General features: G+C 40.2%; 3 protein-coding genes across 8 annotated transcripts; 2 read left to right on the top strand and 1 right to left on the bottom strand.

The window, feature by feature from the left end:
• Positions 1-264: 264 nt before the first annotated feature.
• On the top strand, positions 265-2,287 carry LOC140800858 (protein METHYLENE BLUE SENSITIVITY 1-like). Its single transcript, XM_073155752.1, has 2 exons — positions 265-806; positions 2,004-2,287. Exons 1-2 carry the CDS (start codon positions 496-498, stop codon positions 2,011-2,013), a joined length of 321 nt encoding a protein of 106 aa, XP_073011853.1. The 5' UTR covers positions 265-495; the 3' UTR covers positions 2,014-2,287.
• Positions 2,288-14,940: 12,653 nt separating this feature from the next.
• On the top strand, positions 14,941-21,957 carry LOC140800721 (RNA polymerase sigma factor sigB-like). Of its 6 annotated transcripts, none has more exons than XM_073155528.1 (9): positions 15,011-15,150; positions 15,682-15,778; positions 15,950-16,125; positions 17,182-17,787; positions 18,447-18,677; positions 18,761-18,901; positions 19,840-20,040; positions 20,188-20,465; positions 20,793-21,957. In XM_073155528.1, exons 2-9 carry the CDS (start codon positions 15,757-15,759, stop codon positions 20,851-20,853), a joined length of 1,716 nt encoding a protein of 571 aa, XP_073011629.1. In that variant the 5' UTR covers positions 15,011-15,150; positions 15,682-15,756; the 3' UTR covers positions 20,854-21,957. The 6 variants fall into 6 exon arrangements, with proteins under 6 accessions (XP_073011628.1, XP_073011631.1, XP_073011634.1 ...); XM_073155532.1 differs by having other exon boundaries at positions 15,131-15,150; positions 15,898-16,125; XM_073155529.1 differs by lacking the exon at positions 15,011-15,150 and adding an exon at positions 15,493-15,591.
• LOC140800720 (ABC transporter G family member 14) lies at positions 20,715-25,425 on the bottom strand. Its single transcript, XM_073155526.1, has 5 exons — positions 24,931-25,425; positions 23,688-24,513; positions 22,574-22,762; positions 22,314-22,492; positions 20,715-21,855 (listed from the first exon to the last, which is right to left on the bottom strand). The coding sequence occupies exons 1-5, from the start codon at positions 25,096-25,098 to the stop codon at positions 21,205-21,207; spliced, it is 2,013 nt and encodes a 670-aa protein (XP_073011627.1). The 5' UTR covers positions 25,099-25,425; the 3' UTR covers positions 20,715-21,204.
• Positions 25,426-26,928: the final 1,503 nt, after the last annotated feature.

The raw sequence follows: 26,928 nt of genomic DNA, 5'->3' as shown, positions 1-26,928 counted from the left end.
CAACAACAGTCCTCACTTCTTTTACCCTTAATTAGAGATGAATTTCAACTTATTCTTTAGTTTATATATGAAAGATCCACTTGACTATTCATCCAGAGTTTGGATCCAGTAATCCTAAGTTTGGATTAACACCTCATAAAGAGAAAGAGAAGGTAGTTAAATCATACAAAATAGAATTGAAGAGGATAAAGTGACTTTTTTTAAAGCAAAGGATAAAAATGCATTTAATAAAAAAAATATACATACACAAACACAAGTCGAGTTGTAAGTTGTAAGTTGTAAGTTGTAAGTTGTTACTTGTAAGAGTAGGAGTCGTAGAAAGGCCGTGATCCTGACCGTTGATTGTGGCCTTGTTGGGGAAAAGAAAACCCTTTACAATTATTTATTTATTCCAGCCAATTCCTGTTCTCATATAGCGCCTCCTCTTCGCGTCGTGTTAGGGTTCTTCAGAGCTTGGAATAAAAGTAGCGGAAGTCGGTGTCCGATCAGTCGAGGATGACGGGGAAGGCGAAGCCGAAGAAGCATACGGCGAAGGAGATCGCGGCGAAGATCGACGCGGCGACGACGAGTCGCGGTGGAGGGAAAGCGGGGCTTACGGACCGAACGGGCCAGATCAAAGGCGGCCACGCCAAGTTTGAGTGTCCGCACTGCAAGATCACCGCCCCCGATGTTAAATCCATGCAGATCCACCACGATGCTCGTCACCCAAAGATCCCCTTCGACGAGTCCGCGATCGTCGACCTCCACGCCGCGCACACCTCTGAGAACGCCAAGATCAAACCTGGCGTCCGAGGAAGCTATAAGAAGTAAACTCTCTCTTTCTCTTACAAATTCGTGTTGCGTATTACTCTCGCTGGTCTCTCGCGTCGTGTTAGATGTCGTCGTATGTTGATGGTGGCGGACACCCCACTTGTACGGTAGATTTCTCTATCAGCAGCTCTTATCGAGGAAAAGATCAGATGGATGCTGATTGACTCTATAATCTATCTATCATGTATCAATCGTCGGTACTGCCTGATATATTAGATGCTTGGAATCCTCTGTGCTCCTGTACCTTATCTTTGTTTGGAGTGCTTACTGGCTTACTGCTGTGCTGCCTTGTGGTTTTTACTTACTTGCTGTTGCTCTTCTACGCCTTCATTCCGCTTTTGGCAAATTATTAGTGCGTCTGCTATCTATGTAAGAGGCTAGCTCTCTTAATTAGACTTGCGAGGAAGGATAAGAAGATATCATGCGTTAGAAGTGTAGTTTTCTTTTCTTGACTTCCTTGATTTTATTGATATGTTCTGCTACAAATGAACGCCTGCATTAGCTAATTTTATCTTAAGTTTTCCTGATCTTCTAGATACTCTACGTGCATCTTGTTTTATTACCTTGAAACGTTTAAAAAAGTTCTTATTGATAGGCTTTATTAATGCCCGTGTGAGCACATGAATTCTTTCCAGTAAAGCATGCATAGCCTTCAAATTAGTGTCTTTCGACCCCCAAAATAAAGAATTTAGGGCCATTAGTTAGAATTAGCACTTTATACAAGCTTTAAGATGGTACATAATTTATTAGAAGTTGCTTTTCCTAGAATTCAACCAGGACATCAGAAGCATAAGCTGTTTTGCCTGAGCCTCGTGGTGAAATAGGCTGGTGTAGGCTTTAACATGCTTGATGTAAAGCAAACACGTCGAATTCTGATTGACATGCTCTTTAGTCTGTATAAGCTTAGACATCGAGGAGTCTTAAGGATGAGTTAACCTTTGTCATGCACCAAGTATGAGCTAGTTCAATGGAATAGCTAAAAGAAATTTAATCTAATGAACTAGAAAATGCATGTTATGTCTTTATTTATCTTATCTATTAGAAGCTTTTAGTATGACGTCTCCTCCATTTTTTCTTAAATTTGGTATCATTATAATGCTAGAAACATATAAAATTTACCGTCATATATTTACCTTTTTAAGTGTAATAGAATTGTGCTTGTATAAAGAACCACCTTGTTTTCGAATATGCAGATCAGATTGAGCACTTTGTACTTTCTTGGTCCTAGTTTACCTTTTATTATTGTGGAATCTATCATGTGTATGAGAAGTGCGGAGCTATTGATGTGTATGAGCTTCAGGTAAGTTGGAAAAGATGAAGTGGACCTCCAAATTCGAAGTTGAATAAATTGTTCGTGTAATAATGTGCAAATGGAAGTTTAAGAGAGTATGAGTCTTGGAGTTTTCATTTCAGTGATGTAACCTTATGGCTTGAACATAGATCGCTTATGAAAAAGCTGACTATTATTGTTTCTAAATCGTTTGAATATTGTCAGATGAAGTCTTTCACTATAATTGCGCTCATCTACTTTGTACACTAAAGTGGATGTGATGGGGTTTAGCTTGATTTACACCTGAAGAAGGAAGAAATGTCATTTACATATTATTGATGACATTTTCAAACATGCACAACACGTAATGGTACACTAATAAATTGAAGAGGCAACTCCTGCAAGTCTTCTTGGGGATAGAGAACTTTTATTCATGATATTCCGAAAGTGTTTGAGGGGCAAATAGGGGCAGTGGGTATGATGGCGTCTAGCTGATCGGGTAATTGTAAAGTGTTGAGGCCACAAACGTTTCAACTGAATGTTGGTGTTGGAATGCTTGTCTAACATAAGGCAATTTGTTTTCTTAGTCCTTTAGATTAAGGAGTGGGCTATTCATTGTTGAGATCCTTAGTTTGAAGTCATTTATTTTCTTCGTTCTTCTCAAGACGACTCTGTTCTTTTTTCCAGAGGATGTTTTTTTTTTACCAACTCTGGTGAGGTATTTATGTACGCTTTCTTGTTTCATCTGCACCGAGCTCATTTGATCAGTGGTTCAGATCATTTGTGAATCTTGTATTACTGTCAATTTCCGGTAAAATGTCTTTTGTGTTTGAACAAGAAAATCAATTATATGATCGCTAGCAATATCGCTTCATATGGGACCACTTGAATTTGCTTTATTTTCATGAGTGACAGATGCTTTAGCGCATCTATTTGACCTTATTAACTGGTACAACCTACTGGAGTTTGTGGTTTTAAAGAGATTATTCATTATATTCGTGTGCTTCTTCGTTGGAAAGTATAGTTGTCTTTGTGACATTTCACTTGATAAACAAGATTGCATGGTTCTCGTTTGATAATTGATAATGCATATCTTTATTCCTCCTAGCCCCAGCGTTTATTCGTGGAGATTTTCTGTGCGTGGTCCCCAATTCCTAAGGCAAATTCAATAACACGTGAGACCTAGTCAGAGATTGATTGGTTTGTTCCAGAATGAACTTCTAAAGTTACATAATATTAATGAAAGGTGTTTCTCAGGAAAGAAAAAGAGAGAGAGAGAGAGAGAGAGACAGAGAAAGAATAGAAGATTATAATTCTTCACATGTGCATGCATTTTTTTCTTTTTTCTTTTTTCTTTTTCTTTTCTTCCTTTTAAGGAGAAACGATAGGCTCGTTACTGGAGCAAGTTACATCTAGAAAGGAAGTGGATTAGTCCAAACTATATAATTATTGTTGAACAGTTAGACAGTGTGATCTTGTTGAGAAAATGTGAAGGCCAAGGTGCATCTCACTGAGGACACTTGGTAGAGCTCCCGATTGGCCCAAGTCATTGCCAGATAGTAGTTTCAGGCTCAAAAAGCTCCACTTAGGCTCAGCTATCTTGTACTAGGGTTCTAATGTCCCAACTAGAAATTTTTATTCTTCAGCAAATAAGCAAATAACTACTATAAAACCAAAGCAATAACAATGATTAACTAAGGAATTGTTTCAGGTCCTATGCGTTGGAATGTCCCACCCTAGGATCGGATAGTGCTCGCTCTGGCGGAACCATATCAATGTGCTTAATTTGTTCGGACCCTAATTTGAATCGAGTCAAACTGGTTTGTATCATGTTGCCTTCACCTGCCTCCATAGGAGCTAACTTCATCAAGTAGAATGGTCACAGTGGCTAGGCAAACCCGTCATTAGCTGCAGATTCACTCCTTAGCTCCATCGAATCCTATCCAACCATACATTTTTGTTATTGAGCTTGAAAGTGAGTCATAACTCACTAAATTGAAATGTGATGGGTTCAAGACTCTGCAGCCACTGAGTCTCAAGGATGACATTCCCTCTCTAAGCAATAGGGTGCAGGTCCAAAGTGAAGTGGTGACCCTACACTTGCAACTGGATGTCGCTACACACACACGTTATCTTTGAGCATCGTCCTTATCTCCTATAGCAATGTCAAACCCCACAATATGGTCAGTCACTAGCCCAGACTTTTGAAACAACCGCTCATCTAAGAAATTATGTGTGCTCCCTATGTCAATACAAATGAGAACAATGTGCTTATTGATTGTACCATCCATCCAACGGGTCTTCTGTGTGATAGCCTTCAAGGAAATCTAACTACTGCAATACTCACAAAGGGAAAACTAAACGGTGTATCCTTTCTCTTTTGTAACCCTGGTTGTGAAGCAACCTTTCATTCGGTTGATTAGAAGCTTTCTTTCACTTTCTCTACTGTCTTCAAAGGATTTGCTTACACGTAAGCAAACTTATTTATTTTCTCCTATCACGTTGTTTTGTCCCTCATTTTCATCTAAGAAGTGGATCAAGCATGGTTCACCTTACTAGCATTTTTGTCTCTCTACTTTTCATTCTCCTCCTTAGGCAACAAGTATTCTCACTATGTTGCAGACCACCATACTTTCTCTTGCATAGATACTCTACATTGCTTATGCTGTGGTTGTCTTGGACACAAAAGATTCTTTGTCCCATCTCTCAATGGTGTCGGACATCCCTAAAAATGTCCCTAAAAGTGTTGAAGAATGTAAAATCTACCTCTCTTTTTTCTCCTGTTGTTAAAAAAAAACCTTCTCCAGGGACTTATTCTACGATAGTTCTAGCTAACAAGTTGGTGATGGTCTCTCACTCTCTAAGTTAAGACTCCTCTCTATTGGAAGCAGTGGTTGAAGAAGATTTGGGAAGGGAAGTTCATAATGCTCCTTCTTTCACTCGAGTTCCTTTGAAAAACTGAAACACCCACTTCCAAAATTCACGTGTTCCTCACGTGGAGAGTTCCACATGATTCTCACATGACCTGACAGTGAAATAATCTCACAAGGTATTTGGATAAGTCTAGAAATATCATAATAATCCAACCAATAATCCAAGTTACAATTATCACAGGCCTCAACAAGCCTCTAGGAATATAAGTCCAAACACAAATTTTAAACATAAATATCCTTGCAGGGGTTAAGACCAACTAGATGTAACAGAATAAACAATACTAAATAGGGAAATGAATCTGCTACTCCTCGATATCCTCATCCTCCATAATTAGCTTTGAAATATTTCCACTAAAATGACGGTGAGCACGGGGCCCAGCAAGTAAAATCTAATAGTAATCTATGAATTATTTCCACTAAAATGACGGTGAGCACGGGGCCCAGCAAGTAAAATCTAATAGTAATCTATGAATAATGTATTGCATGATAAATAGAAATGCAAACCCATAAACATGTCAAGAAATGTGTACATTACAACTTTTAATAACTTTCATCATTATAGCTCAATTTACATAAAAAATCTACACAAAAACCGAGTCACAATGACATGTCTCACAAAGTATCATAAAATTGATAGGGACTAGCTATCTAGCGGTATTATCGCCTATACATGCCTGGCGACGCTGCATATGACTGGTTTCTATGGCCACCAAACTAAGGACCCCAGTCATAGGCCCATCAACACTGCTCTAGTAAATCATCACACGGAGCAGGATCATCACATACAGCGGGTAAGAGCACACAGCTCGATAAACGCCATAACCCTGCGTCCTCGGGTACCGCTAGAACTACAACTCTACCTCTCAATCATCTTTCTAATATCATACTAGACTAGTCACCAACTAGGGCAGTGTAATCACCTGAATACTTTACCAGCTAACGATCTCAAGTGTAGACCGCTAATATAATACTATATAATACACTCTACCCTTAACCCCGGGTTGAGTGGGTGAGAGGGCACTGCCTAGTTGGGACTTAACTAACAATGATACGTGCACGTGGTTACATGACCTCTATTATTTATTATAACATAATCATCAAAATAACATGTATTATAAACAATGCATAGAGTCTATCATATATGTGCAATAAGTGATAAATAATGCAAGTAAGAATTGACATGTAATTAATGCAAGTGTGAAATAACATGTAATTTATTACAAGTAAGAAATGACATTTAATTAATGCAGGTAAGAAATGATATAAGTATGCATTTTTTGTAGATTATTATAGGATTATACTCACTTGGGATATCTCTAGAATCTGTCTTACTCTCCTAATCAGTCGGCTCCTCCTGAATTTCGAGATCCTTCCCACACAATAATGAGTCTAATAATTTATAAATAAAATAAACATAAGATTGATGAACTTATAGGACTAACTACCTTGTTGTATAAATTAAGTTTGATTTTCTAGGTCCGAATATATTATTTTGCATTAATTTAAAAAAAAGTCATTTAGAGTCGTTCACATTTGCAAGTATCGAAGATAATTGAAAAGACTAATAAATTCAAATACATATTTTAATTATGTATTAATCCTAATTTTATTAATAACATGGTTGAGAAAAATAAAATAAATACAATTTATGTAGCTAACAGAATTAAGAAAAATAAAATACTAATAATAAATTAGTCTATGGTCTAAGGTTGGGCTGGGCTCAAGGCCCAGCATGCTTAGGTGAGAGAGAGTGGGCTGCTGACCTACCTGCAGCCCACTAGACTAGAGGTAGTGGATTGGGCTCAAGAGCCCAGTCCATCAGGGTGAGGAGGTGGGCTGCCCACCAGATTCTAAGAGGTGTTGGACTGGACTCAAGGGCCCAGTCCAACAAGGTGAGGAGGTGGGCCTACCATAGCCCACCAGATTCTAAGAGGTGCTGGACTGGACTCAAGGGCCCAGTCTAGCAAGGTGAGGAGGTAGGTTGCGGGCCTACCGCTGCCCACCAGGTTCTAAGGTGGTGGATTGGGCTCCAGAGCTGTAACGCTCCCGCCCAGCACGGGCACGTGCACGCCCATGCGTCCACACAGCACGCGCGATGCACGCGACAGGTCAAGCGGGGCCCATCACGCACAGATACACTCCTGTGCACATACAATCATGACATCATCAAATACTGCCTGCTAACATATCCATGCTCACATAATCCAACACCAAATAAATCATACTATCAACCAAATAAACTTATTAACATATGAATATCCAAGCCCACAATAATATACACTAGACCACTACATAATCTGACAGGATCTACACAGGCCACAACAAACCATCAAGATACAACTAAACAACAGATACACAAGTACACTATAATTTGACGTGTATTATACAAATCATCGTCTGATACAATAAAATATAAACATCAAATAATAGTACAACTCAATATCTGGTCAAACTATCTTCTATACCAACCCACGTCTATAGTTCACCTCATCCTCGCTCTAAAATATCTCCTCAAGATATCTCAAATCACTATCACGTACCAAATATCTAAGGGGGTTAGAAAAGAAATAAGAGAGTCATGAGAAAAAGGCTCAGTGAATAGACTTTACCCCGAATCAGTGATGCCAAACAAATAGTAAATCATGTACTGGATAATATGAATCAGAAAGAGCATCATGTCATGAATGAATATGTGAATGTATCTTTAATAATATAAATAAAAAATAGATAATATGTCATAACTGATAAAATTATATAATCCTCGACAATGAGTAAACAAATATCAATGTTATACTATCATCACAACTCTCTCTCAAATATGACACATGATGCATGCCGATTATGACCATACTATGATATCAAATGCAATCATATATGGTGTATATTGACCACTCAATAATCACGTATGTCAGATAATAATGAAATCATATGCATTTCTCAACATCACAATCATCATCGACATCTCGGTATAATATCATCATACTAGACCACTGTGCACAGTCAACACCCGGTACCGCAAGGAGTATCTCAAATATAACCATACTCTGCCATCCGCTAAGGGTATCAACATCCATCCAAACCAGGCACCCCACATAGTTGATAGAAACCTCGTGAGGATAACTCACCACATATGCTCTAGCAAACGGCATGTGTCCGATTGTCTGTGCGCACAGACTTAATTGACCTCGGACAAGGGCCACGAGATATCGCATATCAGCGACCATAATCATCACTCCAAGCACCCCTAACCCTGGCGCCTACTCGGGTATCCCCACGCTTTCTATCAACTATCCTATCAATCACATTTCATGTTCTCCTTCTAAATGCTAGATCACATGTATATATCCAGTACGATAACGAGTCAATGCATAACAAGAATTTATGTGGAATAGGAATCAAGAAAAAAATGATGCAATGTAAACTCCAACCATGTATCTAACACATGCATACTCCTGCTAGTCTATCACATGCACACTCATACTAGAAATCATTCCGACACAAAGTCATAACAGTATAATCATCTCTATTTATCATCATCATACTCATCCAAAATCAGCATAATTCTATGCATGATAAAAATATACTCGACTGTAATCATCTCTAGATAAAGTCATATAATCATGCTTGAGGTCAAAACATGCATGTACATAATATATAATATAACATAATTTGAGAAATGCGTCTAGGGGATAAGACTACTCACACTGATCAGAAGATACAAACTACGTATCATTTATATCCGCCCATCAACCGAGTGATACTCATCGCTAGCAAGGTCCACGGAGCCTCAAATAAGGGGTTCGGGATCTGAAAATGTTCAAGTGATATAAAGTTAGTTGTTTATCCCATTACAATTCGTTTGAGTAAAATATGATGACTTATTGGATTTTAGAATTTCTACTTATTTTTACAACTAGCTAGATTTTTAATTATAAATAAAAATATAAATATAGATAAAAATATAATTATAATTAAATTATATCTTGATTAATTAGGGACTATGTAGTCATTACTTTATAAAATACATAAGTCGATTATTTTATTTGTTACAAAATAATAATGTATAATAAATTATTAGAAATATAAATAAATAAATAAATATGAGTATTACTTATATTTATACCTAATTAATCATTGATTATACAAATTATAATTAATACTAATCATATTGAAGATTATAGATTATTATTAAAATAATTAATGTCTAAATAATCTATTTGCATTAATTAAGAAGGAAAAACCTAAATAAATAACATCAATAAAATAAATAAATAAATAAATAAATAATTAATTAATTAATTTAAAAAAACTGCCATCAGTGTAGTGCTGGGCTGAGCCCAGCACTGTGCAAAAAAAGAAAGAGCAGAAACCGAGGAAGGAGAAGAAAAAGAAAGAAAGAAAGAAAGAAAGAAAGAAAGAAAGAAAGAAGAAGAAGAAGAAGAAGAAGAAGAAGAAGAAGAAGAAGAAGAAGAAGAAGAAGAAGAAGAAGAAGAAGAAGAAGAGGGAGGCTCACCTCAGCCGTAGCGGCGGCGGCAGCAACGACGACAGCGGCAGGCCGGCGTCGATAAGCGAAGGAGAGAAAGAGAGAGCTCGAGAGAGAGAGAGGTGATTGAGAGAGAGAATGAGTCTTTAGTGAGAGAGAGCTATAGAGAGAGACGGTGAGGGTGGTGTTGCGGCGGCGACGGCAGCGACGGCGGCGGTAGGCCGGCGTCGGCAAGAAAATATGTGACAGAAAGGGGGGGAGAGAGAGAGAGAATCTGTGAGAGAGAAAGAGAGAGAGAGACATAAAGAGAGAGAGAGAAGAAAGGCGGTGGAGGAGGGGGAATGGCGGCAGCGACGAGGCCCGCCGTAGCTAGCTGGCCCGGCCCAGTTGGCCGGGCCGGCGATTGTGGGCGCACGTGGCGCCCTCGTGCCATGCAACACCAAAATTTTTTTTAATTTCTTTCTTTTTTTTTGTCTTTTTTTAATTTATACATTATTATTATTATTATTATTATTATTATTATTATTATTATTATTATTATTATTATTATTTGGGTTATTACAAGAGCCCAGTTTACCGAGGCCTTAGAAAAGGCTCGTGGGTGTGGGCTGCGGCCCACCCCATAGCCCAGATGAGAATGCGGTGGGGGTTGGCCCAACCCCCACCCCTTCTCCTCGTCTCTTTCCTAGAGAAGAAAACATATGAGAAGAAAAAATAAGAAGAAAAGTGGTGATGCTGCCGGTAATCCCCGTCGCCGGCACCCTAGCACTATCGGCTCCCCAAGTTGACGAGGTCGACTTGGATTGCAGGTGAGCTTGAACCATTGGCCAATGTGGTCGATGGTAAGAGTTGAGGAACTCCATGGTCGGTGGCCATGGAGCTTCCTAGTGCAGTGAAAGATGGGCTCGAAGCCCTCATCTCGAGTACCCACCTCTTCCATGTGAAGAGGTCACCACCGCCAGTGGTGGCCGCCTGAGTCCAATTAACCCGACGGTGGGAGGCGATATGGCATCGCCTCCTACACGCCCCATGGGTACCCAAATTAAGTACCCACGACAAGGGGCTGAAACGGGGAAACTTTTCAAACCGGTGGGTAGTCGACTCGAAGTCGCCGACCGACAAATTTCTCTGGCGAAGAAAGTAATGAAAATATTCATAACTAATCATGATTTACTAGGCAAAATTTAAATTAAACTAAAGGGGAGATGTAGGCTAACTCGTAAATTGAGATGAGAGGATTTCGATTGGCTACCGGCGCTCCGGTGACCCGCTGTCCGCGACGAGGTCTTCGGCGGCTCGGAAGAGAAAGGAAAGGAAGAGGTGGAAGAGCAAGAAGGAGAGGTTGTGAAGCGTCCAAATCTCGAAGGGAAAGGGATCTAAATAGAGGTGAGGAGGAGAGGGAAGCGGAGTGGAGTTAGCTCCACTCCGGCGCACTTCTCTCCCACCTCTCGCAAGAAGAAGTCAGCGCACGCGCCCTGCGATTAGAGTGCACGCACATGGCGCATACGCTAATTATTATTATTATTATTATTATTATTATTATTATTATTATTATTATTATTATTATTATTATTATTATTATTATTAGGGGTATTACAAAAACTATCATTAGGGGTCGATTTTCAGCTCTAAGTGTGAACTTCATCCTCAAATCTTGATCAGTAGACCACTGTACCAAGGTATCTTAGGTTGCTATTGGAGGAATAAGATGACTCATTTCAGAGTTATCATCTCACTATGAGAATGTCTCGCATCCTCAAGAGAGTTTGGGCTGTGATCGAGGGTTTCAAGCATTTGGTGTGACATTCAAGTTGCTAGCTAGATGAAGGGTTCTTTTTGTCTAGTAGTATAGAGTGTTCAATGAGTATGCTAAGAAGAAACCAAAGAGGCAAGCCCATATTCAAACCTAAGAGGGATAGTCTTCATCACCCTCACCTTTCTCAACCACCTTCTCATTCTTACTAATATTGGCCTTCCTCATATACTTTGACCCCCGTCATCCACCAAGTCCAAGTCTAGTGCAATTGCTCCCATGGATGTTGATTTTGAGACTAATAATCATTGCCTTGATCATTGACTTTATTTGGTAAGTGACTTGTGTATCTAGGGTGGAGGACCTTACGGACGTAGTGCTTGAGTACGACAACTGGAGGGGCAACAAGATCTATGACATCTCACATGCAACCTTCCCAAAAATCACTCGAAGCCTGATTAACCAGCATTCACCTATTGTTACGACCACATCGACCCTGACCCTATTGTTTGCTAGCATATCATGATATTATTGCTTCAGCCTCCTGATCGCATTAATCATTACAAGCTATCTCATACCCGATTTGGGCGTAGGTGAACCCTCCTTTCCTAGCATGCAATTTCTCTCTATCACCTCTGTGTGCCCCTATATATATCCTTAAGTCAAGTCATTCAGAATTACCTACTCTAGAGCCCCAATATTGTTGTGTGAGGTCGCTTCAAGTCCATCTTCTACAATCTCCTTTGAGATGGGCCCTATCATTGACCCATAGGCTCGAGTCAAGGCCTCTCTTGTTTCTTCTAGTTGGGCTTAAGGTGGACCCACACCAATCTCCCTCTATTTCCCTTGAGAAGTAGGCCATTCTCTATAAGAGGTTCATTTGGTTTGATCCTATCCTTTGCCAGCTCTTCTGGAGTAGGCCCAGGTGCTTTTGCTGATTTTTTTTAGAACCACTCTCCTCTCACTTACAATGTTTAGCTCTATGAGTTAGGATCACAATTGCGGATATTGACCTAACCCTCATGGGAGAAGGAATTAGGAATCTTACCTTATTAGAGGATAGGATTGATATCTTTTATCCTTCTCTAGAATTTCTAGGATTGGGAGGCAATTCTCTCTTTATGTCATTCTTCTACAATGCATCTCTAATCATAAATGCTTAATTACTAATGTATGAACCTGTGCATGCTGACCTCAAAGCAGCCTTCTAAGCAGAGCTTGACTCCCTGATCCCAAATGATGACACCTGTGGTGCATTAGTTAGGACTTCAATTCCATTCATTTTAGCCTAGAGTATAATATTGGTTCTTTGTTCTTTAGAGAGGGAATCTTTTTAACTCCTTGCACGGATAGTGTCCAACCTATTTGAGATAGGAATTTGGAATAACAAATATCCCTCATCCATCTTCTCTAAGCTCAATCGCTTCCTCATCTCCACTGGTTGAGATTCCATATTTCCAAGTTTTGCAGTTGACTATCTTTATAGTTTCGCATCTGATTACACTCCCCCTCATGTTTGACACCTTTGTTTCACAAACCCTTCCTAGGCTCTTCAGATTTGAGAAGGTATGACTAGTCTCGATGGCTTTGATGCTCTCATCAATGATTAGAGGATCTCAACTCTTTGTTGTCTGTACCTACCTGATTGCCTTCTTTCGTCTCAAACTATGCTTTATGCGACTTAAGATCAAGGAGTGGTATTGTACAAGTTTCTACGGCTTTATTTGCTTTGAATTTAGGAACTCTCCTTGAATCGGTTTAGTAACTTCTAAACTAGTTCAGTAACTAAATTTTTTTTCATATCTAATCAAATTTACTTTTAAAAAAAATTAAAACTAACTAATCAAGTTTGGGACTTAGTCTCAAACCAAATAATGCCTAGAGTATTATACTTCATAAATGCACCCAACAACAAAGAATACCTTCCCCGGATGCCAAGAAGCTCCTTTATCTAAACAGTTCTAACTATTAGGGATTTTCTTAGAGCCCACTTAAAATAAAATTCTCTTCGAAGAAGTCCCATCGAGAAAGGTACAAGCAATTTTGGTTAAAGGCGATAATAATTTTTTTTTCTTTGCCTTGTGAAAGGAAGGAGAAGAAATAATGTTACTTTGATCTCAGCTAATGGATAGGAAATTACCCGGGATAAATGCATCAAGACTTTTTCCAAAATCACGTATAATTTTTCTTCAAGCTATAGTGATGGCCCAATTGTAGAGGAAAGGGCTCGGTGGCCTGCACATCTCTCTCTACTTTGTTATAGGATGCAAGAATATATGATTAATGTAGCCTCTCTAGAGTAAGATCAGATTAGCCAGGAATAACTAATCTTATATTCACTATATATTTTAGAATAAAAATATAATAATTATATTTGATGTGATATAAAATAAAGATTTTTAAAAAAAAAAAATATGTGTTTTAGTTTTTACAAAATTAATATAAACACCCTTGATTTGGTATAAAGTATGCTGGAATAAGGGGAGCTGTATTTGAAAATTAAAAAAAATAAATAAATCTGAGAGTAAATGGAGGCTTAGACTTTTTCTTTGGAGCGAGCGGGCTTTTGGTGAAAATGATTACCTTACTACCTTTTCTCTTGTAACATCTCCCTCAGTAATCTTATAATTATTGTACATTCTAGTTATATATAAATTATAATTGGACTAGGCTCATTATTTATAAATAAGAAAAGAAAAGAAAATACGGTGATAGAATAAGAAGGTAGGCAATTCCCAACTGTGTTTTCAAGATGTTGTTTTGTTTGTAAAAGATGTGAGAAAAGGTATTTCTTGCACATGCCAAGCATAGGGGGATATCACTAGTTGCATGCATTAGTGCGAATATGGTTCTCTTCTTCTTTTTGCAAATGCTGCTTTGCCGTGAAAGGTGTGATGCACATTCCTTCCCCTGTACACTTGTCTTTAAAAAGGAAATAGAAAAAAGAAAGAAAAAAAAAGTGCTTTATGCATCTTTAATGGTCTGTCTTCAAAGAGATGCTTTGGGTTCTGACATACTTCCATTATACACCACCAGAGAGGAATTAGTAATTGCCTGTCATGTGTTGGTACAATCTTGCAGAACCCCCACCCCAGAGCTTAACTCCGAGTTGTACTTGTACAGCCTTTTGGGTGCAGTTCATGTTCTTATTCGTCGCTGTCCTTCTTCCTCAGTGATTGAGTTCCTTGATCTCATTTGACATGCTGCATGATATAGAAATTGGTACCGAATACCGATGGAGTTGCTCAGATCAGATGTCATATTATATGAATATCGCATGGACATGGTTGATGGTTTCAGACGTGGATTTGTTGAAAACATGTTATGTATGTATCCTATTAATCGGGTATTTCAAAGAGGGATGTACAAAAACAAAGGAATGAGAATGACCCTGATGTTCGACGTATCAATCAGACATAAGAAATATAATAAAGAATATCAGTTAGGAAATTTTCATTCTAAAACGTGCTGCAGACGTGGGCAGTTGGCGTACAGAGGAATGAGAATGGTGCCGCCACCGTGCGTCATAAAAGAAAAGCAATCAAACCAGGGTTATTCACTTTTTCGCCCCCATGCCCATGCCTATGCCTATGCCTATGCCTATGCCTATGCCCATCCTATCCTAAGTGGACGTGATCTTAATCCAACCCCACTCAAGCCATACAGACTCGGTCACAGCAAGCCACACTAGCTCACCATACAGACTCGGTCACAGCAAGCGACACTAGCTCACCCCTCTCCTCTTTGGCTCTTTCTTCCCTTATCCATCTCTCTCTCTCTCTCTCTCTCTCTCTCTCTCGGACGACGACGAAGAGGAGGAGGAGGATGGCGTGCCTGGTGCCGCAGTTCAAGTGCCCTTCCCCCTCCCATCACTTCAGACCCTCCCTCCAATCCCTCCCCTGTACGGTTAATCCCTTCTTCTTCTTCTTCTTCTTCTTCTTCTTCTTCTTCTTCTTTTTAATTTCGTTGCATAGACTCGCAGATTTCCCTTCCATTTTTTTTGTCCCATTTTGCATCTTTAAGAGCAATGCCCTACCACGTAGTTTCCAATAAATGGCGCGGTTCCTTCTTGTTCGGAGAGAGTCAACAGGATCTTAAACGCGATGCTAGAGATTATGTCTCTCCCCTTGCTTTCTTCCATCCGGGGTAGGAAAAGTAATTTGCATTTTGGATTCTTGACTTAATTCTTTCTTGGATTCCTTCCCCTTCCCTTTCCCCTTCCCTTTCCCCTTCCCCTTCCCTTTCCCCTTCCCTTTCCCCTTCCCCTTCCCCTTCCGCTTTGAGGAGGAAGACATAATGGGGCAGGCAGCTGATGTGAAAGCTTAATCACCTACAACTGCCAGTATTATTATTATTATTATTTCATTCTTTGTTTATCCTTCTAAAGCTACCAACTTGACTCTTGGATTCGTAATATCTGCAAATTGAACAGATCAGAATCACCAGTAATTGTACTAAAGCTGAATGATGGAAAATAAGAGGAAGAAAAGTGCTCCAGCCTCCCAGGATGGTTGCATCTGTTTGTCAGGGTATCTAGGCACCCGGCACTTAACACCACTTGTTCACAATCATATGTAGCTATAACTTATACCAACACAACTTACACTTACATTTCTATTCTACTTTCTTGTTTCCTCCTTTCTACAAGGCATCCTCATCTGATCAGTGGACTGATGCTGGTTAATACCGCACATGTTCAGTTCTGGTTTGTGCAGCTAAGGCCAGAGACTCTGTGTCTTTTCGGAGCCAATGTGTCTTAACACCCATGGCAGCTGTAGCTAATGTCGAGCGCTTGCCTTCACTGGAAGCTCATCCAACCTTCTTGGCTGCTACGAGACCTTTGTCCTATGTAGGTTCCCTTGGTCCGCCTACAAAGGTTAGGAATTGTCTTTGGAGAAGCTTTGGGAACTTGTATAGAGGATTGTTTTCTTTCGTTACAAAGCATGTCTTAGTGCTGAATATTTTCTGATTTTTCTGTAATTTCACATCTAGTGCCGAATATTTTTTTGCTTTCACTGTACTTACTCATTTTTTAGTCGAGAAAGTTATAAACAAGAATTATCACATAGGCACATTGGAATGTAGTCTGATGCTTGCTATAAAGTTGTCAAAATGTAGAAGATTGCTTGCAATGACATATTAATTACCAAACTTGGAGAAGCAAATCTTCTGAGAATTCTAAGCAGAAAGATAGGAAGCAGCATTGTTATAAAAGAAAAATCCTTGCAGCATATCAAGTATCTAATTTGCCTTCTATAACATGGTAGATTAGTCCGAGGAATTCTAGTTATTTACTTTACCAATGATTTTTAGGTCCCTAGACTGAATTCCATTATCTGGTAGCTGCAGAATTTGAATATTCTTTTCTTTATGCATCAGTTCTAGAGCTTTAGCCCCCTTGCACATGAAAGTTCAAGCTTGTTTATGTTCCTCAATCACAATTCTCTGATAGTATGTCATTAGATGAGCAGTCTCCTTTATCTTATTTTTCAATTTATTACACAAAATTTAATAAATTTTAAGCAATGAGTTTAATATTGATCAGGTACATGTTGGATTCAAGTCAAATCCAACTTAGAATTTAAAACTTACATTAAGAAATTTGTTATTAGGATTGTTTCTGTTGGATGCTAGCTTGGGGGCAATTTCGAATAGGATAAGGATTGAAATGTGAAATATTTTGGCAAACCATCTTGGTTTCAAACAAAACTTCAAACCATGGAACAAACATTACGGATAATCGGATATTCTTTTGGTTATGTTTTCCTTCTTTTCAACTAAATAAATGGGGCCACCATTTACGTGAGAGTAAAATATAATAATGAAGCAAGAGATTTTCCTTTTATTTTTTTAAACATGCCAAATTGGATACTCCTCCATATTATTGTAGTGGCCTTCTATATGTACTCCTTTTCCTATTTAATTCTTGCAGACCAATATTGAAGCACCATTGGCAACAGAAATGCTTCTTACTGGTGAAGAGGCAGTTATTGCAGCAGCTGCTGAAGCAGTTTCCCTTGCTAGAGCGGCAGCTGAAGTCGCAAAAGATGCTGCTCAGATGGCTGGAAATGACCCATTGGTCAGATTGCAGAGGCTGGAGAAGCCAGATAATTTAATATCTAAAGATGATACCGTGCTCGAGAGGGTCAAGCTCACTGAAATGGAGTCATTTTGCACTATTAGTTATTCTACCACAACAGAAGGTATAACCCAAGATGAAAATATGGTCCGAGATCCTTTAAAGGACACCGAGCTGTCTAATGTAATACATGATGAAGTTGAAATTAAAGAATTGGAATATACACAGAGCATTGCTGTGAGATCTGGACGTCAAACTGAGAGAAGAGCTAGAAGAGCAAGAGCAACCGAGAAGTATGTTAGTGTTATTCCTGTGAAGTCCGGTTTATCTGGAAAGAAAAGGCGGTCCACTTTTCAGGAGATTGACTATACAGACCCATTACGTTACTTGAGGGGGACAACAAGCACAACAAAGCTTCTAACAGCATCTGAAGAACTGGAGTTGTCGGAAGGAATTCAGGTTAGTGCCACTGCATTACAAATCTTTTCCAGACTCAAAATATATACTAAGGAGATGTTTGTGAGTAGATGTCATGAAACCAAGTTGAGATATAAAATCTGCTATGCTAAGATGTTGAAGACTTCATTTGGATGTATTATTGTTGTTTTTATTCTCCACAACTGCTCCTGACTTGGCAGTTTAGCTTCTAAGGATAAAACAGAAAACATAGCTTAATCTGCGGAACAAGGTCATTTTAATTTTTAAATGTTTTTCAGTTAAAATTCTACAAGTTTTCCACAATATAACATTGTTGAAATCAAAGTTTTATTTGGCCATTAGTTCATATCAGATGTTGGATAATAAAATATCAGATATTTGCATCTGTTCTTTTATTTGGAGAAGAATATTGAAAAGAAGTTGATCTATGTAGTTTTTCTGTCATCTTTTCAGAGTTCTTTCAGTAGAAAGATACTTTCATAATGATTTGATGAACTGTAAATGATTAGTGCTATAATTCATTAAATGATAATGCTTCAAGTAACTTGCTGTAGATAAAACAACAAAGCTTTTGGATAAGAAATAATATTATATCTAGGTACTGAATGAAAATGCAGCTGAAATATGAGAATAGCTATTAGTGACTCCAGCTTAATCTGTTGAAAATGAAATGTGTGCAGGACCTCTTAAAACTGGAAAGGCTCCAAGAGGAACTTGCAAAACGTAATGGTGGTCAACCCACATTTGCTCAATGGGCAGCAGCAGCTGGAGTCGATCAGAAGACTCTGCGTAAGCGCTTGAATCATGGTACATTTTGCAAGGATAAAATGATCAAAAGTAACATAAGACTTGTTATTTCTATCGCCAAAAACTATCAGGGTGCAGGGATGAACCTTCAGGATCTTGTTCAGGTGATTGCTTATGCTTCCCGTAAAATGCAGTTTCTGTTATTCTGAATTCAGCTTCAACATTTTAATCGTGCTCTTTCTTACAGGAAGGATGTCGGGGCCTGGTAAAAGGTGCTGAAAAGTTTGATGCTTCAAAGGGATTCAAGTTCTCAACATATGCTCACTGGTGGATCAAGCAATCTGTTCGCAAGTCTCTTTCAGAACAATCTAGGACAATCCGCTTGCCAGTATATTCTACTCACCTTTATTTACGTGCATCATTGCATCAGAATTCATGTATTTCCCTTATATTAATGAACCAAAACCTGGTCAATTTTCAATCTTGCTGGTCCACATGTACAATCATAAAATAACATTCACAAAAGAGAATAATATATGCTACTTCTTAAGTGATGAAATATTTTCTTACTTTGGGAGATGATAGCATTGAGGGTTTGATAATTTCTAATTGGTGATGTAAGTGACCTATATATATTCATATACATATGTATATGTTTTCAGACATGCATGAATATGTATTGCATATTTCCATATGTATAATGAGAAAGCTAAATGCTACCCTAACATGGTGTGAAAACATGTTTTACTTCTTGGAGTTCAATTTCTTGATTCGTACCAGCTCAATCAGAATTATGGGGAAAGGGGTCAGCATCTATCATTTTGCCATTTCTGATTATGAATACAGTACAGATCACCGATTGCCTCTCTCTTGTTGCTTCTGTTCCCTTTGAGTTGCAACCCTTGGATTATTTAATTTCTTGTGTTCTTTTCCTATATTTCATGCGACAAATAAGAAAAGTCTTCTGCCTTTTCTGTTTGTACTGATGAACACAATGCAGATCTTGTTGTTGCTTCTGTTCCCTTTGAATGATGATCCTTAGACTACGTGATTTCTAGCCTTCAGTTTTATTTGTATCACATCTTCCATGACAAATAAGAAATCTATACTCTGAAAGAAGCAAAAAAGAAAAGGTGGGGCAAAGTTGAATACGTAGAGAATCTACTAACTTGGTTGCTGTATTCTCCTTTGTGAACAATAGAAAAAATGTGAATAAATATGAAAGTTCCTCAAGAAAGGTTAGTCATGATAGACATTGATGTTTCTTTTTAGTTGGTTCTTCTAATTTTACGATATTTCTCACTTGTGAATGTATTGATGGAGCAGTTTCACATGGTCGATGCAACTTATCGTGTGCGGGAAGCTAAAAAGCAATTGTACAGTGAAAATGGAAGGCATCCTGATTATGAAGAAGTTGCAGAGGCAACAGGACTGTCAATGAAGAGGCTTGCATTAGTAATGTTAGCCCCTAAAGCTCCAAGGTCCCTAGACCAAAAAATTGGAATCAATCAGACACTAAAGCCATCGGTTTGTCTGCTATCATTTCACAATCCCTTTATCTTTTTGAGAATAATTTTCACAACACATAGTTGTGAGAATGTGATCCCTATATCTACCTTCAAATGTTATATTCCTAGTAGTCTGTCATAAATAACTTTATGCACTATTTCACAGGAAGTGATTGCAGATCCTGATGCGGAGACGTCAGAAGAAATACTCATCAAACAGTTCATGAGACATGATCTGAATAAGGTGCTGGATACTTTGAATCCAAGGGAAAAACAAGTGATAAGATGGAGATTTGGGCTGGAGGACGGAAGGATGAAAACCTTGCAAGAGATCGGAGAGTTGATGGGCGTGAGCAGGGAGAGGATTAGGCAAATTGAGTCATGTGCTTTTCGGAAATTAAAGAGCAAGAAGAGAACAAAGAATTTGCGGCAGTACTTGATATCGTAAGCTTTTACATATTCCTATAAATACTGTCCTGCACCATTTAACATACTTTCACATCCTGCCTTTCCAAACTCATATTTCATTTTTTTTCCGCCACATTTTTATATGTACGGCTCCTATACCACAAAAACCTACGATCAATTGTTTCCCAAGAAATTTTGAGTAGTAATAATAGCAAAGCATTTTCGGGAGTCGGAAAGCTTTTTGAAGTCATCTTTGTTCTGAGATATATACTCCGTTACGCTTACTAGTGATTCTGTTTTCTGAGAAAAGTTTTGACAGTCTTCCTGAGTCCTTTATTAATGATAATATCAAAATTTGAACAGTACGTTGCTGGATGCTGTCTTCCTGCAGTACGTTGTGTTCCTTCTTCATACAAATATATAAATAGAGAGAGAGAGAGAGAGAGAGAGAGAGAGAGAGAGAGAGAGAGAGAGAGAGAGAATAGTTTGATGCATCTGATTATTGTACTCATCTGTGGGAGTTTCAACTTTCAGCTGAGTGTTGTTGTTCCTCTCTCCTTTTCTGTTTTTTTTTCTTTTTTAAGATAAATGTTGTTATTCCTCGTTGTGGAGAGAAAAAGAAGAAGAAGTAGAAGAGGAGGAGGAGGATATATGATCCTTTTGATCATTTTCTCACTGTGGTGTCTTAGTTTGATGCCGGAGAGAAAGGCAACGATCGATGAGGAGTGGTGGGTGAAGGGATGGCATTCATATATGATATGAGGCTGCCGTTTGATCACCTGGACTGCAGGTGGTGCAAAGCCAAGTAAGCGACGAGCCGATAACCCAGAAGCATGAGGCCCATGATGCAGACGTCGACCCACATGTGGCCCAGTCCTACGGATTTGATGGCAGGGAAGTCGACGACGGAGCACATGACTCCATTGGAGCACTCGTAGTAGTCGTTCTCACTGAACTGTATGCCGAGAAGGAGCTTGTAGCAGTAAAAGCTGTAGCTGAGGTATTTGAGCCACACAATGAAGGGAGGGATTTGCTGAACGTAGTAGCCACCAGCTATGAGGAAGACCAAGGTGGTCACAGAGGCGAGAGTGGTGGCTTGCTTGACGTCCATGAGAAGGGCTCCCATTGCGAGGCCAAGGCTCTGGGCGACCAGGACGCTGTAAAGGACGATGACGAGGGAGAGGAAGAAGGATACAGGATTGGGCTTGAGGCCTCCCATCCAGTAGATGATGATGACGAAGGCTGTGGGGAGGCCGAGCTCCATGGGGAGGTCCCCCACCGTGCGGGCAAGGAAGTAGGAAGAGAGGCGGTACATGCCGGAGGAGCGCTCTTTGATCAGCATCGGTCGCTCCTGTGGGAATGTGAACACGGCGTTGTAGAGGGGGAAGAAGCCCCAGAATACGGAAAAGAAGAAGATGAGCGCAGTCTGCATGTAGAATGGCAAGCACGTACAGAAGAACATTAAACATGTACATAACAACAACAACAACAACAACAACAAATTTTTTTTAAAATTTTTTTCCGGAAATTATGGCTACAGGAAATATATGTGCAGTGTCGGTCAGGGAGAGATGGGGCCCCGGAAATATGCATATAACAAGAACTGTGGATACCTGCATGGCTACAGTGATATTGTGAAGCATATATATGAAGGGGAGAGGGTCAATATAAATGGATTAATTTTGCATGTTAGGAGGAGCGGAAGGATGTCTATCATCAATCTCACAGTTTGGAGAATATTGTGTAAGAACTTGGAAGACGGGATTGTTCTTTGTCCTCTATTAGCTAGCTGCTACGCTAACTTGCTCGTTGATTACATGCACTAGAATTATATGGAGTTGGTGAGAATAAATGTAAATGTATATGTTAAAAAAATTAGTGTACCCGGTCTTGGATGTGGGAGGGTGGGGTTTTCCACCAGAGGAGGCCTCCAAGGAAGGCGACACTGAGCACTTGGAAGATCCTTAGCTTATTGAACGACTCGTACCGCCTCTCCTTCAACCCTCTCTTCAGGAGCACGCTGAACTGTTCGCACCAGCTCGTGCTCCATTGCACTCTTTTCGCTGCAATAATTTCTCGCACTCAGCTCAAAAACATAAGAAAGAAAGGGAAAAGGTGCACAAGAAAAAGATAAAGATATATACCAGCATTGGCCATATCTCTGTTGTAGCCATAATTGGCTGGATCTACGGTGCAGAGCTCGGCTTTTAGTCTGGTGGCGATGTTGCGGTCATAGGCGGAGAGCAGCTCCTCCTTGACCGCCTTTTTCTCGCTCTCCGTGCTCCCAAAGTTATCCCCATTCTCGCTGCTATGGTTCAAATCAGGTGCGATCCCTGCAACAATTAAAGTTAGATTAATTTGCTTCCATCTTGGCTATAGTTGAATTAAGTTTTTGCATGTAATCTAACTACTGACATGAATGGGCATAGGCATAGGCATAGGCATACGCATAGGTGATGCATCGCTAATTAGTTAACACGTAGTATTCGTGGGGACAGGCACAAAATACGAGGGAGGGGTCGGTTCTTTAAAAAAGCGAGCAAGTTTTCTTTTTTTCTCTTTCCTGGAAGAGTTAATAGGGACAGTTAGATGAAGAGAAGAGAAGAGGTCCACTTGCATATAATTGGCAGAGATGGTGGAATATATTAACTTTGGAAATGGACCTGCGGGATATCGATGAACTTCCAGTACTCCCAACCCAAGGAGAATTAACTAATAAAGGAATTGTAAAATGAAAGGAACTAGATAGGAAGAAAGGATGGAAGCGTATCATCAGTTTTCTGATAGTGGCCTCCCATAGTGGTGGCTGCCACTACGGGGCCCAACGGCATGGTGCTCTCTGCCCCCCCCTCCCCTCCCCTGGGACCCACTTCCTGTAAAGCTTCTCCCTAAAAAGATCAAATAACCTATAAGATCACGAAGACGAAGATGACGACGACGACGACGACGACGACGGCGACTAGTGCTGCTCTACCACGCCGAAACCCATCTAATCTAAAGCTAGCTTCTCCTAAGTGGCTCGACCTATGTAGGGCCGGCCCTGCATACTCATGTATGTATACACCACAAGTATTCATCAGCAGCAACGACGAGCGATCGTATCTATCCATCTCTCACTTCCTTTCTTAGCTACTCACTCACAGGTTTATAGTATTGGTATACCAAGGACTTAATAAAAGAATATTTCCTCTAAATTAGTTGTGTGTCTATAGATATTTTAACTAGTAAAGAGAAAAATGGTCAAGAAAGTAGTAGTACCATTGGCGAGGTCGAGCAAGAGGTCTGCGGGGTTGACGGAGAGGGAGGAGGCGAAGCCGATGGAGGCAAAGTAAGGGAGGGCATCGGCTGCGCGGCCGTAATAGAAGGGACTTCCGTCGGCGGAGAGCAGTAGGACCTTGTCGAACATGTGGTAGAGCCTGGAGGAGGGCTGGTGGATGGTCACCACCACCGTCCTCCTCCCTTCCCCCGCCATTCTCCTCAGCGTCCCCAGGATTTTCGCCGCCGTCGTCGAGTCCAGCCCCGACGTGGGCTCGTCGAGGAGCAGCAGGCTGGGGTCCACCAGCATCTCCAGCCCGATGCTGACCCTCTTCCGCTCGCCTCCGGAGACGCCCCTCACCCCTCGGACCCCGCCGATCATCGAATTGGCTATCCTCCCAAGGCCCAGCTCAAGCATGACCCCCTCCGCCTGCGCCGCCTTCTCGGCGGGGCTCAGGGTGCGGGGCAGCCGCAGCAGAGCGGTGTAGCGCAGCGTCTCGAAAACGGTGAGGTGCGGATAGAGCACATCGTCCTGGGCCACGAAGCCCGTGCGCCGCTTCATGGCGCTGTTAAAGGGCTGGCCGTTGTAGGTGATCTTACCGGAGGAGAGGAGCTTGCAGCTGAGGCGGCCGCCGAGGGCAGTGAGGAGGGTGGTCTTTCCACTCCCGGAGGGACCCAGCATCGCCAGCATCTCACCGGGACACACCATTCCCGTCATACCATTCAATATAGTCTTCTCCCTCGCCCCTGCAGCCGCGGTGCCCCAACCCCAACAGCCCCACCCTTCATTCTTCTGTCCCACCTTCACCTTGTACACCACCTCCTCGAACTGCATCATATACACATACATAAATGCATGCATGCATGCGTAATCGATCAATCAATTAACTAACCCATATGTTTATATACATCCATTATAAACACAACACAACCATTTTTTTTTCTCCTCGCTCTGTCTCTCTTTGTTTCTCTCTGTCTCTCTCTGTCTCTCTACATACATACATATATATATATACACACACACACACACACACACACACACGCATATATATGTGTGAGTCTGGAAACTAATTATATTGTCTTGCATGTACGTACGGATAACAACACAAGCATGGTATATATTTGTGATGGTGTGCAGTGTCAGGGTACCTGGCATGCAGATGATTATGTATTTTATATATATATATATATATACTCAATATCATATATAGTAGTAGCTAGTGCCAAATCCATCAATTGGACAAACCTTGAGGATGACCGGATAGACAGTGGTTGCTTGCCGAAGCCGACATGGTCGATTGGAAGGAGGCGGATTATTGGAGCTGGGGCTCGGGTAGACGACCACCCTGGGGTTCATCATAGTAGGCTCGTTCCGGTGGCCTCCACCAGTCGACTCAGGCTCGTGCGGCGGCATGATCGATGATATCAATGGAGTGAGTAGTTGGAATGATTGATTTAAAAGGATATGGATCAGTTAGAGGAGTTTGTTGTCAGTTTTGTAGAGGAGGAGGAGGAGTTGGAGGAGTTGGAGGAATTTTTAAGGTGCTGGCTTAGATAGCAGATACTTATAAAGCACCCGGAGAGGAGAGAGAGGGAAAAGAAGAGGAGGGGAGAGGAGAGGAGGAGGGGGTTAGGCCCACCAAATTGGTTTGTTGCTTTGGCTTTTTACACCAAGGAGGCCGAGCATGCTCGATCGCTTAAGTTCGCACTTGCAGATGGGAATACTAATCGAGTATTATATGAGTGTGGTGATTGCGATGTGGCGATATATGTTGGGTTGGTGTGCTTAGGGAGTGCCTAGCTTCTATAGCTTCTTCTGTACTTTAATATATATGAGACCCACCTTTCTTTTCTTCTTCTTCTCCTTCTTTTTTTTTTTTTTTTTTTTTCCTTTTCTTTTCGTTTGGTTTCTTTTCTTTTCTTTTCTTTTTCTTTTCTTTTTGCGTGTCAGTGCACCGGCACCTTCATCCAACCCAACTTAACTTATTAATGATGTGAGCATTACACGAAAACCCGGCCCCCACTCTCCATGTAACTGAAGATTAATTAGACAGTAACTAGCTTGCTTGCTAGGTTACAAAACTCACATTTACCACAACCAGATCTTTTTCCTCCAACTATTTGGGATCTCGTATCAATATATATATATATATACACACACACACACACACCTTAAGTCGTCTTTATCTAGAACCATGACTCAATCATAAGAGGAAGATTGTGATAGTTGAGCTTGTTGCTGTTTTTATATATATTACTAATCATGCTCTTAATTTCCAGGCAGTTATATAATTAAAGATGTACGTCATCGTATTAGCTAACATGAATTATACATTCATTTGATATGAGTTATTTTTTCTTTCTTCTTTTTCTTATCCTTTGTTAATCGAAATCTAATTATGCAAAATATATTTGTGCTTCTTCTTCTTATGTTAAATACTTAGTGAGTCAAAAATTAATTACATGCGCGCAGCCCCAAGATGGAAGATAATTAATTATTTGTTTTGATGCGATTAATATTCTACTAGATCCCCTCAGCATTATTTAAATCCTGGAGTGGGATTAAAGTCCTTTTCAGCTTAATTGGCTTAATTACCCAAGTGGTCCAAGCTACATAGGGATGGATGGTGGTAATTATAATGATGCTCTCTAGAATGTGGAAATTAATTTATTTGTTGAGTGCCATGTACCAAATACATAATCCTAGAATTAGATCTCTCCTAGCTATCTTTATCTGGGAATTAATAAGCTAGATAGGGAGCCACGCAGACCCACATGGTAGGTAATCTTTATGGAGGAGGGAATATAATCTTTCTTAGAAACATGCATGCATATATATATATATATATATTGTAAAGCTAAGCTAGACTAAGGTCTCAGTCGACACCCAATCACCCATGGTGATGGGGGCAGCGTATCAATCCTTTGAGATCTCAAAGATGAGGATGAGGAGGAGGAGGAGGAGGAGGAGGAGGAAGCTATATCTAGATTAGATAGCATGCTTGTGATGCAAACAAAGGAAAAGTTATCTCGTGTCCATGTATTATAAGAGGAAGAGGAGAAGGAGAAGGAGGAGGAGGAGGAGGAGGAGGAGACAGGAGACTATAAACAAATTAAATCGATGGCCAGATGCTGCTAACTGCACCAAAGAAAGAAAGAAAGAAAGAAAGAAAGAAAGAAAGAAAGAAAGTTACGCCAATATCTTTTCCGGAGTTTGTACCGGATGCACATGCCTGCCACTCAA

Source organism: Typha latifolia, chromosome 14 (assembly GCF_019914945.1).
Source record: "Typha latifolia isolate L0001 chromosome 14, TyphaL0001v2, whole genome shotgun sequence".
Taxonomy (NCBI): Eukaryota; Viridiplantae; Streptophyta; class Magnoliopsida; order Poales; family Typhaceae; genus Typha; species Typha latifolia.
The sequence above is the reverse complement of the archived record's forward strand: the minus strand, read 5'-3'. Positions and strand labels throughout refer to the sequence as shown.